At 38.2% G+C, this 13,028-nt stretch overlaps 1 protein-coding gene across 1 annotated transcript in view; it reads left to right on the top strand.

Annotated features, from left to right (window-relative positions):
* Positions 1-13,028, top strand: part of fndc3bb (fibronectin type III domain containing 3Bb) — a 77,491-nt gene that overhangs the window by 32,885 nt on the left and 31,578 nt on the right. Inside the window, exons 2-6 of the mRNA XM_079806653.1 lie at positions 946-1,022; positions 2,162-2,393; positions 3,273-3,554; positions 6,294-6,352; positions 10,384-10,526. Coding sequence (XP_079662779.1) covers positions 963-1,022; positions 2,162-2,393; positions 3,273-3,554; positions 6,294-6,352; positions 10,384-10,526 — 776 coding nt within the window. The 5' untranslated portion in view covers positions 946-962. The remainder of the gene's footprint in view (positions 1-945; positions 1,023-2,161; positions 2,394-3,272; positions 3,555-6,293; positions 6,353-10,383; positions 10,527-13,028) is intronic.

Below are 13,028 nucleotides of genomic sequence, written 5' to 3'. Positions count from 1 at the left end.
GGTACTCTTAATCCTTCAGCATACCAAGACATTTTGGACAATTTCATGCTCCCAACTTTGTGGGAACAGTTTGGGGGATGGCCCCTTCCTGTTCCAACATGACAAGCAAGGTCCATAAAGACATGGATGAGCGAGTTTGGTGTGGAGGAACTTGACTGGCCTGCACAGAGTCCTGACCTCAACCCGATAAAACGCATTTGGGATGAATTAGAGCGGAGACTGTGAGCCAGGCCTTCTTGTCCAACATCAGTGCCTGACCTCACAAATGACACAAACAGATGTCCAAAAACTTTTGCCAAAATAGTGTATCTTTATGCTTTATTGTCATATTTATCATGTTAGAGCAGGGTGATGATGTAGTTTACATTTTGCAACAATATAAACAGACAAGCAGGTGAAATTTGCTATAGTGTATTTATCGCTATGTAGGGGTACAGTATGTGTGCAGAACTATATAGCTTTGAATATGTCGCCGGACAGTAATATAGTTCACATTTTGCTACAATATAAACAATCAAGGTTGGATGAGCTCCGCGATAATAAAATTTACATTTAGGCTAATGTAAATAATCGTGGAGCTAAGTTTTACTAAATGGTGTATATATTGCTTTTTCATGAGTGTTGGATGTACTATATATCCAACTTTAAAGATCTCACTGGCCGATAATATATTTAACATTTTAAGCAGATTTGATATAGTATATATCGTTTGAGTGTGAAACACTGAAGCATAGCTCACTTATATCACTAATAACTTCTGTAATTCAATCTCCTAAGCATATGTGTGTCTTTTATTATCAACAAATTCCTGTTTTTCTGCTGTTTTCTCATTGCCCCTGGAATTTTCATTGCTGAGCCTTGCATTACGTGGTGGAATGAGGAGGCGGAGTCAGCATTGTGTTACCGTTTGATTGACTGCTTTCTTCTCTTTTTTTTCTGCCTCAGGGCCTGCTGAAGTTCCCATGATGTCACCGAATGGTTCCATTCCACCAATCCATGTTCCTCCTGGCTACGTCTCCCAGGTAACCGGCAGGAATGGGTCAGGGCCGTGCGTCGGGGTGGCGAAACCTCTCTTGCACAATAAGGATGCGATTTCACCCCTCACAGGCGAATATCGCTTTCTTGAAAACACGCTCACAAAGTGTCCGTCCAGAATGTGGCAACCAAACAAACAACAGACAGACGTGCACAAAATTCCAAGTTATTCATCTTTACTGAACGGTGTCAGGCAAGAGTTTGCTAAAGGTCAGCGGCGATGACATTTCAGTTGAAAGGTCAAAAAACCCTTGCGGAGAGGGCAGGAAAAAGGGTGTGAGTTGTGGGGTGTAATAAAACAGTGGGGGCTGAATGGCACTAAGGTCACTCGTGTAAATATGATTCATTAGTGCATTCCAAACCGAATGTGAAGGGCAGGACCAGCCCATGTTTGGTGGGCTGTGCGAAAGCTTGGTTTTGGCAATAAATTTTAATTATGAATGTTGACTGTACAGTTTGTACGCATTTTGTGTACTGAGGATGAAGAATGGCAATAAGGCACACCAGAAAACACTCATTGCCTCATCTTCAGTCATTTAATCACTTAAATGCACATTATATCAATTTACGATGTAGAAAGAAGAAACTTCCCAAAGGGAAGTTTTAATATTAAAACATATAATACATGTTTTAATATTTCACTCTTTGAACCTAGAACATACTGAATTCCCAGAAGGCCTTGCAGATCCAAACAGTTCTTCCCTCCAGTAAAAGCATAACTGAGCACTTTGGCTTGGTTTCTGCTGTCGTCACTGACATCACCTTCTAACCCTGGGAGACCAAACTGACTTTAGGATCACTCAGGGTTAGAAGTTGCTGTCATTGGGTTGATTTCTCTCATGTGAACTGTACCAGCAGATCTGTGATTCCTGTAACCATCTTGCATGCATGCATGCATTCCTCCACTGGAATGTATTTGATACCCGTTCCATTAGAAGGCCTTTTTTACTTTCGCATTCCTGCCCTTTGTTTAAAGTAGCATTGAACGTCTGCGGTTGCAACTGTTTGCACATTATATCCAGAGACGGGCTGTATTATTTGTCGGGCTGGGTACTAATGGCTGACATCAGAGAGCCTGTGATGTTGGGAATTGTTTGGCTTGATGTCTGCATGTTTGTATTTTCAGGTTCTGGAGGACAACACGGGCGTGCGGAGGGTTGTGGTGACACCTCATTCTGAATGTTTCCCCCCCAGTTACTCTCCGGCTCTATCCCCGAGCCACCACATTCACCCTCCGTACCTGACCCACCCACACTTTATTCCAGCCTCACACACGTCATACTACCCCCCAGTCAGCCCCGGTGACGTGCCCCCGCACCAGTTCTACCAGCATCGCCTGCCACCCATCTACCCGGAAGGTAAAGCTGCATAGTCCATAGCAGACTTAAAGTTACTGGTCTTATTCAGTTATTTAAACGCATACTTCAGTGAGGATTGGCAACCATGTCTTTATACTAAATCATAACACTGTCCTAACCTGGCTCAACATGAAAGAATGACAAAATACCACACAAAGCTATGAAAACACAACCAATCTGAAGATACATTATAATTGAAAAGTTTGAACATGCTTGATGTTTCTCAGTGTTTTAAAGACCTTTTTTCTTTTTACTAAATGAATATAAATGTACTAAATATTTATACTTATAAAAAATATTGTAGTATTTAAAATATATGTATTTCTTTACTAAACTAAAATTTTAATTAAATATATAAATATGTGTTTTAGTTTAGGTATTGTGTATATAATTCTGTGCAAAAGTAGTTTAGTTTATTATTATTATTATTATTATTATTATTATTATTGTGTGTGTATATGTATATATATGTATGTGTGTGTATATATATAATATACTATAAATAATTATATATATAATCTATATAAAATGTGTTTATTTATTTTTTTTAATTTTTTTAATTTTTTACATTCATTTAATTTTAATAGAATTTAAATAGAAAAACTAAGCTCAAATTGAAGATCGTTTTGATTCCTTTTACATTATTGTGCTACTATGTATACAACAGTTAAATTAGATTTGAAGACTAGAATATACATTCTATATTGAATATAAAATATATTAGTAGTATTAAATATATATTTTATAAATACATGTTGATTTAACTTTTTTGTGCTCATATGTTTATATAATTCTGCACTTTTACACAACGCTGCACTTTGACTTTGTGACATTTACTTGACTTTCTGTAGTGTAATTATGATCTTTGTCTTATCTCAGAGATCATCCCACTGTATAACGTCTCCACTTTCATGGGTCATGAGGAGTACTGTAAACCTCCACCTAAGAAGCTCAAACAGCCAGTGGAGCGTACAGGTCTAAGTCAGGTGACCAGCCCGCTGTCCAGCAGCTACAAGAACAACACGGCCTGCACCACCACAGCGAACGGCCATGGCAAGAGCCACAGCAGCTCTGGAGGAGGAGGAGGAGGAAGCCCTGGCAACAAGAGGCCAGATCGAAGAGCCAGAGGAAGCCCCAAACACACAGACACTGAGCCACAAGGTGGGCTAAGTTGAATTTAAAAGACGTCTAATTTAAGAGACATCTTTCTCATTTTGTTCTCGTGTCTCTGTAGTATTTTCATACATGTGGACACAGCTGAGAGCAAAAACAAAGGATTTTTTCAGCGTCAGCTGGACTCAAATAACAGTAGTCGGAGCTGCTGACTCTTCAAGATGAGTCAACAATCTTGTCCACATCTGTTTAATGCCTCATCTCTATGAAGCTTTATGGGCCTTTTATCCAAGCCTTTATTTTCAAGCTTTTATATCTGTGTCAGCACTTACTCTGTGGTGTGACACACATACACATTGGATAAACAGTAGATGGTACCGGAAGCAAGTAGGAATATGGAAGAGTGCCCACTACTGGTGCAATACAGTCAGTCTTTTGAATGGCATAGGCTGTTTGGAATAGTTTATGCTACCCGTTCAAAATTTGTGGTCAGCAGGATGCTTTTTTTTCCTGAAAGAAATTAATACTTCTGATCCACAAGGATGCATTAAATTGATAAAAAGTGACAATAATAACATTTATAATACTAAAAAATATTTCTATTTCAAATAAATACTGTTCCTTTGCACTTTCTGTGCAAAGAATCCCGAAATAATGTATCACGGTTTCCGACATATGCATATTTTTAGTATATACAGAACATACTGATGATGACCTACAAACATTTCTATAATATGCAATATAAAACCAGAGCACACTGCAAATGCTGTATCCCACAATGCAATTTGATCAACTTAACACACACCCCCGTGTAAGTGTCATTCAATTAAAAAGCAGTTAATAGTTATAATTATTAAGGTCTAATTTTTCATTTGAAGTATGTAGTATTCAATGTGAATTCGACATATCTGAGGATTTCAGACAGGGCTGTTCAGGGATCAGATTGTGGATGAATGTGCAACACATGTTGCATCAGATGCAGTAGATTCCATATTCTCCATATCATCATTTCCTTTTCTTTCATCATTCCTTTAGAAAACAGCTCACTCTGTCTCGCTGTTTTCCTCTTTGTTCTTTAATGGCTTATCTTACCCTGGTCTTTGTTCTTGTGAACCTTTGGTTCCCATGCCTCTGTGTCTGTGTGTAAAAGAGAGAGAGAGAGAGTGTGTGTGAGTCTGTAGTCTGTCTGTGGCAAAACCACAGCGCATAATGAGACGCAGATCTCTTCCTGTCTGAAGTGACGGCACAAGGCTGGTCCGTGTTAAAATGCACAGGCAAAAAGCACTGCAAATTAAAACAAGAGACGGGAAGATGAGCTGTTCTTGTGGATATTGACTGAGAAGATGCTCAGATCTGGCTGAAATGCATAACGTCAGAAGATTAGATTTTGTTTTCATTCTCCAGCGGTGTCGGGACTTTGAAGCTGTAGCTTCTCAACAAGCTACTCATAGTTTAAACTAGTTAAAGTACAGTCAAGCTGTCATTTGGAAAAAGTTTCCAGCTTTTGACAAATATTGAAACAAATGGTTAGTTCACCCAAAAATGCTCTATTTAGAGTTTATATTCATTTTTAAATAAAACAATACTTATGTAATATAAACTGCTCCATTGGGCTGTGATTATGGGGCGTGTTTCAACCAAACCAGGAAAGAAAATGCCTCTGCACTCAATTGGATAGACCTACAACCAATCAGAACAACAGAGCGACGCATAGTTGTCAACAGAACTCAACTGCACGCACGCTGTGATGCTGGAAGAAGTAGAAGATGAGTGTAAACGATCTTTGCTGGTGTTGTAAAAAATTATTTAAGGACACACGGAGTACTTACCAACACGATCATTATTTTTGAGAGAAATAGTAAAGGTGAATGTATGTACGAACAAGTTCTCCGTTTAGGATTAGAACGAATTAAACCCAAGCGCTCTTTGGTGACATCGTATAAAGCCCGTCCTGACAATTTGATTGGTCCGAACAGCTCTGGTTTGAGCATATAGTTGCTCCACAACGGATCAAGTCCAGACCGAACTTCCTGACCTCAAATGTTGTGGTCGGGGCTAAGTTCAGCTGGCGTCCGGCTACGAGGTCTGAAAGCATGACATCTTTTTTCGTTATTTTGACCAGTTTTATGCAAATATATACTCCTAAATATCATTTTTTTTATTTGAAATTTTGAAGAAATTTTGTCAGTAATTGGTAGACATTTGCTGTACAATAGTACAAAAATGATTGACATTTGTGAGCTTTCTACTGAAAAATGTAGTTGGTAGCATCACTGTATTTACTGTGTTTAATTGTTTACCAACACTGTTGTGACTCTTAATTTGAATCCGGTGAGTAATTCAAAAGTCCATACATGGAGTGGAATCTCTCATATTTTCCCCTCTCTCCATTAAAATAAAGAATCCAATAAAAACATCCTCTATCTCCCAATCCCAACAACATCTTATTTGGGGGAAAACCATGGAGGTCAGTGTGGGGTCATGTCACCATGACTTCATCGCAGTGATGACTCATTGCAGGAGCCCCTTGGGCCCCGTAAGAGCCAGACCTGTGATCCTCACTCGCCCGAAAGTCATTTTCCTACCCGCCGCAGGCCCGCTCCTACAGCTCCATCCATCAGGACGTCTCTAATGCCCCAGATCTGTGTCTCTGTCTGCTGATACTGAATTTATGTTCTCAGTGTCTCTTTCTTTCCAAACAAGCATGAAGACATTAAAGGCACACACAAACTCTGATTTATGACTGATAGGAGACGGCTGACTATATTTAATCTCTTTTCTGTGCAGATCATGATGCGGACACGAGACGAGTTCAGGCTGTGCCATCAGGAATGGACAAGCCCCAGGTGGGTGATTCAAAACATGTCGTCTCACAAATCTCCTCTCGTGCAGTTCTGGAATTGAAAAACGTTTTAATGTCGTAATTTCACGCTTTTGCCTGTGATTGTTTTATTTTTCCTGCAGGATTATCCCTCCACTTTAAATATTTTATTGCTTGCCAAGTTCTTCGCATTACAAATATGAACAAATCCTAAGTATTATGATTTGCATTTATGCGTTTAGCAGATGCTTTTATCCAAAGGGACTTACAAAAGAGGTGCAGAACAATTTGTCAAAGACATCGTAATGTACAATACCCGGTTTAACTAGATTAGGAAGCAAGCTGAGAAATGCAGAGAAGAAATTTTTTAATTTATCATTTCATTTAAAATAATTTGTTCAGTATTAGTTTTTTCAGTTCGAGGTCAGTATGACCCCTGCAAAAAAAAAAGAAAAAAAGAAAAACGAAGGTTTGATGTTTCCCAAACATAGTAATGTTTTTCATGGTGGATGGATCAAGTTGGATTTTTTTATTTTATAATGTTCCTAAATATATATTTATTATAATTGAATTATTATTTCTGATGAGATTAGAAAAACTTACAGTATCAACCTGATTTTTAAACTGTTAAGAGATATAATTAATTTTGTTTAGTTAACAGTTTGCGAAAGTATTTAATAAAAAGGTGCCAATAATTATGGCCAACGTGCTTTGGAGAAAAGCATTTATTTCATAAGGTGAAACCCCCCACTTTCAATTCTTTTACTTCAATGAAAGGTTTGATTTTTATTTTTTGTGTTTTTTTTTTATTTATTATTTTTATTTTTTTAATTTAAAGGGTTACTTCAGCGATTTTGCATTAACCCTCATATTATCTTTGGGGGCAATTTGACCCCATTCAATGTTTAACGTCTGTAAAAACACGATTGACATCATTTTTTTTGCTTTAGATTGAATGACTTTTCCTAATTTAATGGGGACAACTCTGTAAACATAAAATTAACATGATTATATTTTTCCAATGTCCTGTACACATTTTGTAGCATCTGTGTTCTTTGGGGTCAATTTGACCCCAGGCTCTTTTAGCTGTATAAAACATAAGAAAAATCAATTTTACACCTATTTGTTTAGATTGTTTTATTGAGGTCACTATAACATGCTATAATTGTATATATTCAATGTAACATTCAAACAACTTCCTTCTGATTTAGGGCTCTAATCTAACCTTACCAAACCATACCTGTAGTATTGCGAGAACCACTACTAGTTCATGTTATTATGGTCCTGCCTCCCCACGTGAATGACAGGGTAGCCATAGTGCTGCTAATGTCATCAAAATGGTTCCAGGGCCCACCAGATATGCTGTCAGACATAAATGACCTGAGACATAAACCTTTGTAAAAAAAATTAATAATAATATTCTGGAGGTTTAAATTGCTGGGGTCAAATTGACCCCAGTGGGTAACAAATGTTACTAGATTTGAGGGTAACAAGGTAACTAGATAAGGAGGGTTAAGCTTTGTATCAGTAGAAACCTGGTAGTATATTCAAATTAACGTACTTTCTCCCCTCATGTCCCCTTGAGACGAGAGAATTATGCATTTTATTTCTGGAAAAAATCCTCCGATGACACAAATATCGTCATTTTGCGTCATCTGGGGATTTTTTGGCCAGAGGCTATAGACTACAGCCAGTAGAAGGAGCTAGTTCCGCATGTTATCAATCCGCCCACAGGGGTGGGATCTCGCTCACAGAATGTAAATGTGCACGACCGCTGCCGCTCAGCTCTGGCATTCATAACGGAGCGGTACGGAGCAAAGTGAGTGTTTCAACTTTTCAATGAATTCCTATGAAAGTTTAGCTTCCATAGGCATGATCTGATAATGCGCCAGACTGGACACGCGCCGAGAATGACAGCCGCGCTTACCTCAGCTCTGCTCAGCTCTTCTCTCGTGATGAATGAGATCTGACTCCTGCTGCGTTTTGTGCCGTGCCTTTCGTTCGGCTCACTCACACTTTATTGAAAACACGTTCAGTTTTTAATTGAAGTGTCTGTTTTCGAACTGAACAAAATTATTTTATTACTATGAATACCAAAACGACGTTGGGGGCGGTGGGCAAGTGATATAACCAGTGGCTTTGGGAGTGACCTTGTAGAGCAGCGAAGCAAGTGCATTCTGGGAGTTGTTGTCTTTCATCCACATGAGACAAAATTACATTTTCTGTCTTTTCTCGGTCTAGAAGGCACCAAATGCAAAAATAATTTCACATTTCTACTACATAAATGACCCACTTTAAATACACATTCATCTTCCCAGCGCTGAAGTACCCCTTTAAATGAAAGATCAAAAGGATAAACAATGCAGATTTATTTTTACAGCCATCTTTGACCATATTTATCAGTGGTGTCAATAATTCTGACCACAACTGTTGAAAGTACGATTTTTGTGTGGTAGGCGATAAAATTGGTTAATTAAAAACTTGACCAAAGTCATATCTAGGGATCGGATTGTCATAGAAAGAAGGGCTCTTTTGACTTGGCAACCATCCAGAACACACTTGCAACGTGCACTTAGAAAAGTCTTGAGGTGGTCAGAATGAAGCACTTCCATTTATGTCCACGAGGGGGCAGCAAGGGTTTATGAATGACTTCGGCGGTTCATTGATCAGTCACATCAATATGTTTTTCTCCCCTCTGCTACTGTACCTCTTTTCATCATTTTCATCTCTTTCTGTCAGTAGAAACATATATTACATATGCATTCATGGTTCAAAATGTGACGTTATCATACTGAGGCCCAAAGTATTTAAAATATATGAATGTCAAGTAATAACAAATGCACAGTAATGTATTGTATGGTTTTAAACGATGAAACGCTAGATATACTGTCCAAAATCAAGCTTAAAAAGCACTTGGACATGTTTTCAAATGTTAGTGAAACATTCATAGATGTGATAAACTATACCTTATTGAACTTGACGGAAACTGACTTCATATATCCACCTTGGGAGCAGGTATTTACAAAAATGGCTCAAAAAATGCAGTTAGTTCTAATAGAAGGTCTTACATATTGGTTTGCAGATATGAGTTAATTGGTTTATAAGTTCATATTTTATCCAGTGCCGTTATGTTCATACATTTTTAACTCTTTACGTTCTTTACATGGGTAACGACCCTTACAGAAAAACCACATGAATTTTACGTGTAATCACATTCTGTGTAAATTTGTTAGTTGCATTTATTTGTCATATTCCTACACTATTAACCCCTGCAAAATCACACTGTTATATTATATTATATGATGTGTTTATATGGTGTTTTTATCAAGATGATAGCTAGTTTTAGCTAACCCTGCTTTTGTTGTGCTTCTTTCTTTAATTTCACCCTGGATAACTAATTTATATTCTACACAAGAAGCCGTTTCTGTTTCTGGCTGCCCTGATTCGTGCTGTGGCATTGCAGCTTTATAAATGAAGCATTTAGCTCTGTCTTTCTTCATCAGTACCTGTAATGTTTTACCGAGGCAGCTGACGCGCAAAGATGTTTGTGAAGATACTCCTTATAGCTCTTTCTTTCATTCTTTACTAAAGCAAAATCACTTCATTTGAATGCAGAAGGGAAGGTATTGGGTAAACAGTCTGGTTTGCCATGGCTGAAGCCTCTTCAGACGCAGATGTTTTTGTTTTGTGATTGAGGAGTCTCTCTCCGCTCCGAGCCACTGTGAAGGGTGTTCTGACTGATGCTTCATTCACTGAAGACGGGCCTGCTGTAGCCTTGACACCCGAACTAACTCCTATTTACAGCTGCCTCGATTTATTGATGTACCTGACATATATAATTTGAAATATGAAAGGGCCATACCTTTCAGCACTTTATTTTGGACTTTTAACCATCTTCCAGGCTCTTTTCTTAAAAAGATGTTTCTTGCTTTGAAAACAGTAAACCATTAAAAATGATATATAATGTTGCAATGCAAGAAAAATATGCAATAGAAACACATTTTTAGTGGTTGTTTTATAAGAAAACTTGAATGTGTCTTTATTTTGGCTCCTCAGGTGTCTAATCTACAGTCCCACTCCGCACTTGTGTCGTGGACTTCAGTTTTCGTATCGGGATCATCTGGACGGGTCCCTTCCTGTAGTTACGAGCTCCAGCTCAAGGACAAGGGCCGTGATGGGAAATACAAGGTTGTGTACAGGTAAGGCTTTTTTAACATCATGGAATCTCCTTCAGACACAAAGGGCCCTATCGTACACCCAGCGCAATGCGACGGCAGGTGCGACGCAAGGGTTTTTTGCTAGTTTCAGCCCGACGCAGATATCATTTTCACTTCCAGCGCCATGTTGTTTAAATAGCAAATGCACTCGCGCCCATCTGTTCGCCCATGGGTGTGCTGGTCTGAAAACTGAAAACAAAAAATTGTTGGCACATTGCTATTTTGAGGAAACTGAAAACGGCTGCGCCATTGACCAACAAAAACCTGGGGCCGGTTGCATAAACTGCTAAGACTAGTCTTAAAAGTTAGGCGTCTATTTTTTTCTTCAAGACTGTTCTTAACTTTATAAAGTCAGTTACATAAAAATTTGGATTGGTCTAATTCGAATCAGAAAAGTAAGACTGATAACCTCTTGACTAATTGCTAGTGTGTCAAATTAGTTCTTAAGACACAGTCTAAACATAATGGCTAAGTTTATGCAACTGGCCCCTGGGGGCTGTACCATGATGGTAGTTTAACAAACTCAGGGTTACAGGATTAGTTTCGAGTTGACAAAACTAAACCAATCTATTCAGGCTTTGTTGGTCCCATGATGCTGATCATCAGCTTTCTCTGTCAACTCAGGCTTTGATCCTGAGTTTAGGAGTTTAGCTGTGACATCAGCAGTGAACAGCCAATCACAGGCTGTGGATCAGTGAAACTGAGATTCACTTCTCGCGAGAGAAGCAATGAACTTGATTTCTCTCTTCTGCAGAATATTACATGATTGAAAATATTAAGAATTTAAACAAATTTACACAGGAAGAAGAAAAGAGCTGTCTATGAAAGTGGACAACTTTAAGGAAAATCTTACTTAGTCAGTGCAAGTAAAAGTTAGTTTAGTTGATATATAGAGATAATTGAACATTTAAACTCACATGTAGTAATTTTTATAGCTTAATTAATTGATTTGAAAGCTTATTTGTATGGCCTTTATATAGGCTATTTATATTAATTTTAACTATGTGCCTATTAATGATTGATGAACTAAAATGATACATCTGTAATTGCTTAAGGGTATAATTACATAAATGATATCTAAGTCATTCAAAATTATTATTATATTAAATAAAGCCACTTTAGTCTTTAAAAACCATTTGATATGTAGTGACCTTTAATTTGGAGTAGAAACAGGGGGAGTGACTTTATTGCATCAGAGGTGTGTCACTTTGCTCACAGCTGATTGGTCTAATTTCAGTTTGAGATCTCTTATCCAGAACATAACCTGCCCTGGAGCAGGTTAGCCGTGGAGCGTAAGTTACTATGGAGATGAACACAGCTAAAAGCCAAACCACTTTAATGGAACCTAAAACCCAGGATTGGCACGAACTAAGCTTAAAAATATCTGATTAGCCAGCTAAACCGGCTTCATGGTATAGGCCCCTGGTCTGAAGTCAATAGCACAGTATTTTTTGTGTTATTTAAAGTGTGCGTTAGTAATCTGCACCTATAGGCGGGTGCACAACGCGCGTACACTCTGCTTATTACACACACAGGGACGCACAGCAGCGCACAAACATTTTTAAATATTAAAAATAGTAAAGCGCAACTGGCTTTTAAAGGAAATGGGAGATGAGACTCTGATTGGTTTATTGCACGTTATGCCCAAAACACACCAGGTACAACCCTTTTGGACCATGCGCCTGGTGCACCGACCATTTTTTTTTCCATCGTTAAACTAGCAAAAGTGGATTCGGACACGCCCTAAGTGCACCTGCACCATGTGCTCAAATTGTTAAAATAGGGCCCACGGTCCTGACACAATTTTTGTTATTGATTTATAAGATCTGCACGATCAGTCATTAACAGATCATGATTTTGATTTAAACACCTACACAATCTTATTCAAAAACAATTCGCTATGTCTATTAAACCTCTGACAAGTACGATCACAGCGATCATTCAAATGTTCGTTTATGCTGCCGCTGCCCCAGTCTTTTCAACCACAAAATATCATTATTTCTGTCTTACAATAATTCAAACTATTACAGAAGAATAGAAAGGAAAAAATTTTAGAAAAGAAAAAATAATCATTTGGATATAAACAATGCTGTCTATGGTAACGACCAAAATAGAGCAAATCTATTTTTATTTTTATCTTTATTTAATCTGTTATGATTTGTACCAAGAGGCTTGTCTTAGCCACACCCACATATCAACTACCAATATTTGATGATCCATTAATCACCACAAGTTTAAGGCCCCGTCCACACGGAGATGCGTTTAGCTGTATACGTTAACATTTTGTACCGTATCAGCGTTTTTGTCCACACGGATCCGTCGTTTTGGGTGAATGAAAGCGATATTTTTTGAAACAGGGTCCCAGAGTAGATAAATCTGAAAACGACACCCTTGCGTTTTCATGTGTACAGCCGATCCGTATATTTTGTGAATCGGTGATGTCGTCACACCACGTCCTGTGCGGGAAAGACTAGAAAGGGATAT

The sequence above is a fragment of the Gobio gobio genome (genome assembly GCF_949357685.1).
Source record: "Gobio gobio genome assembly, chromosome: 23".
Classification (NCBI taxonomy): Eukaryota; Metazoa; Chordata; class Actinopteri; order Cypriniformes; family Gobionidae; genus Gobio; species Gobio gobio.
This window is presented reverse-complemented; position numbering and strand designations above follow the sequence as displayed.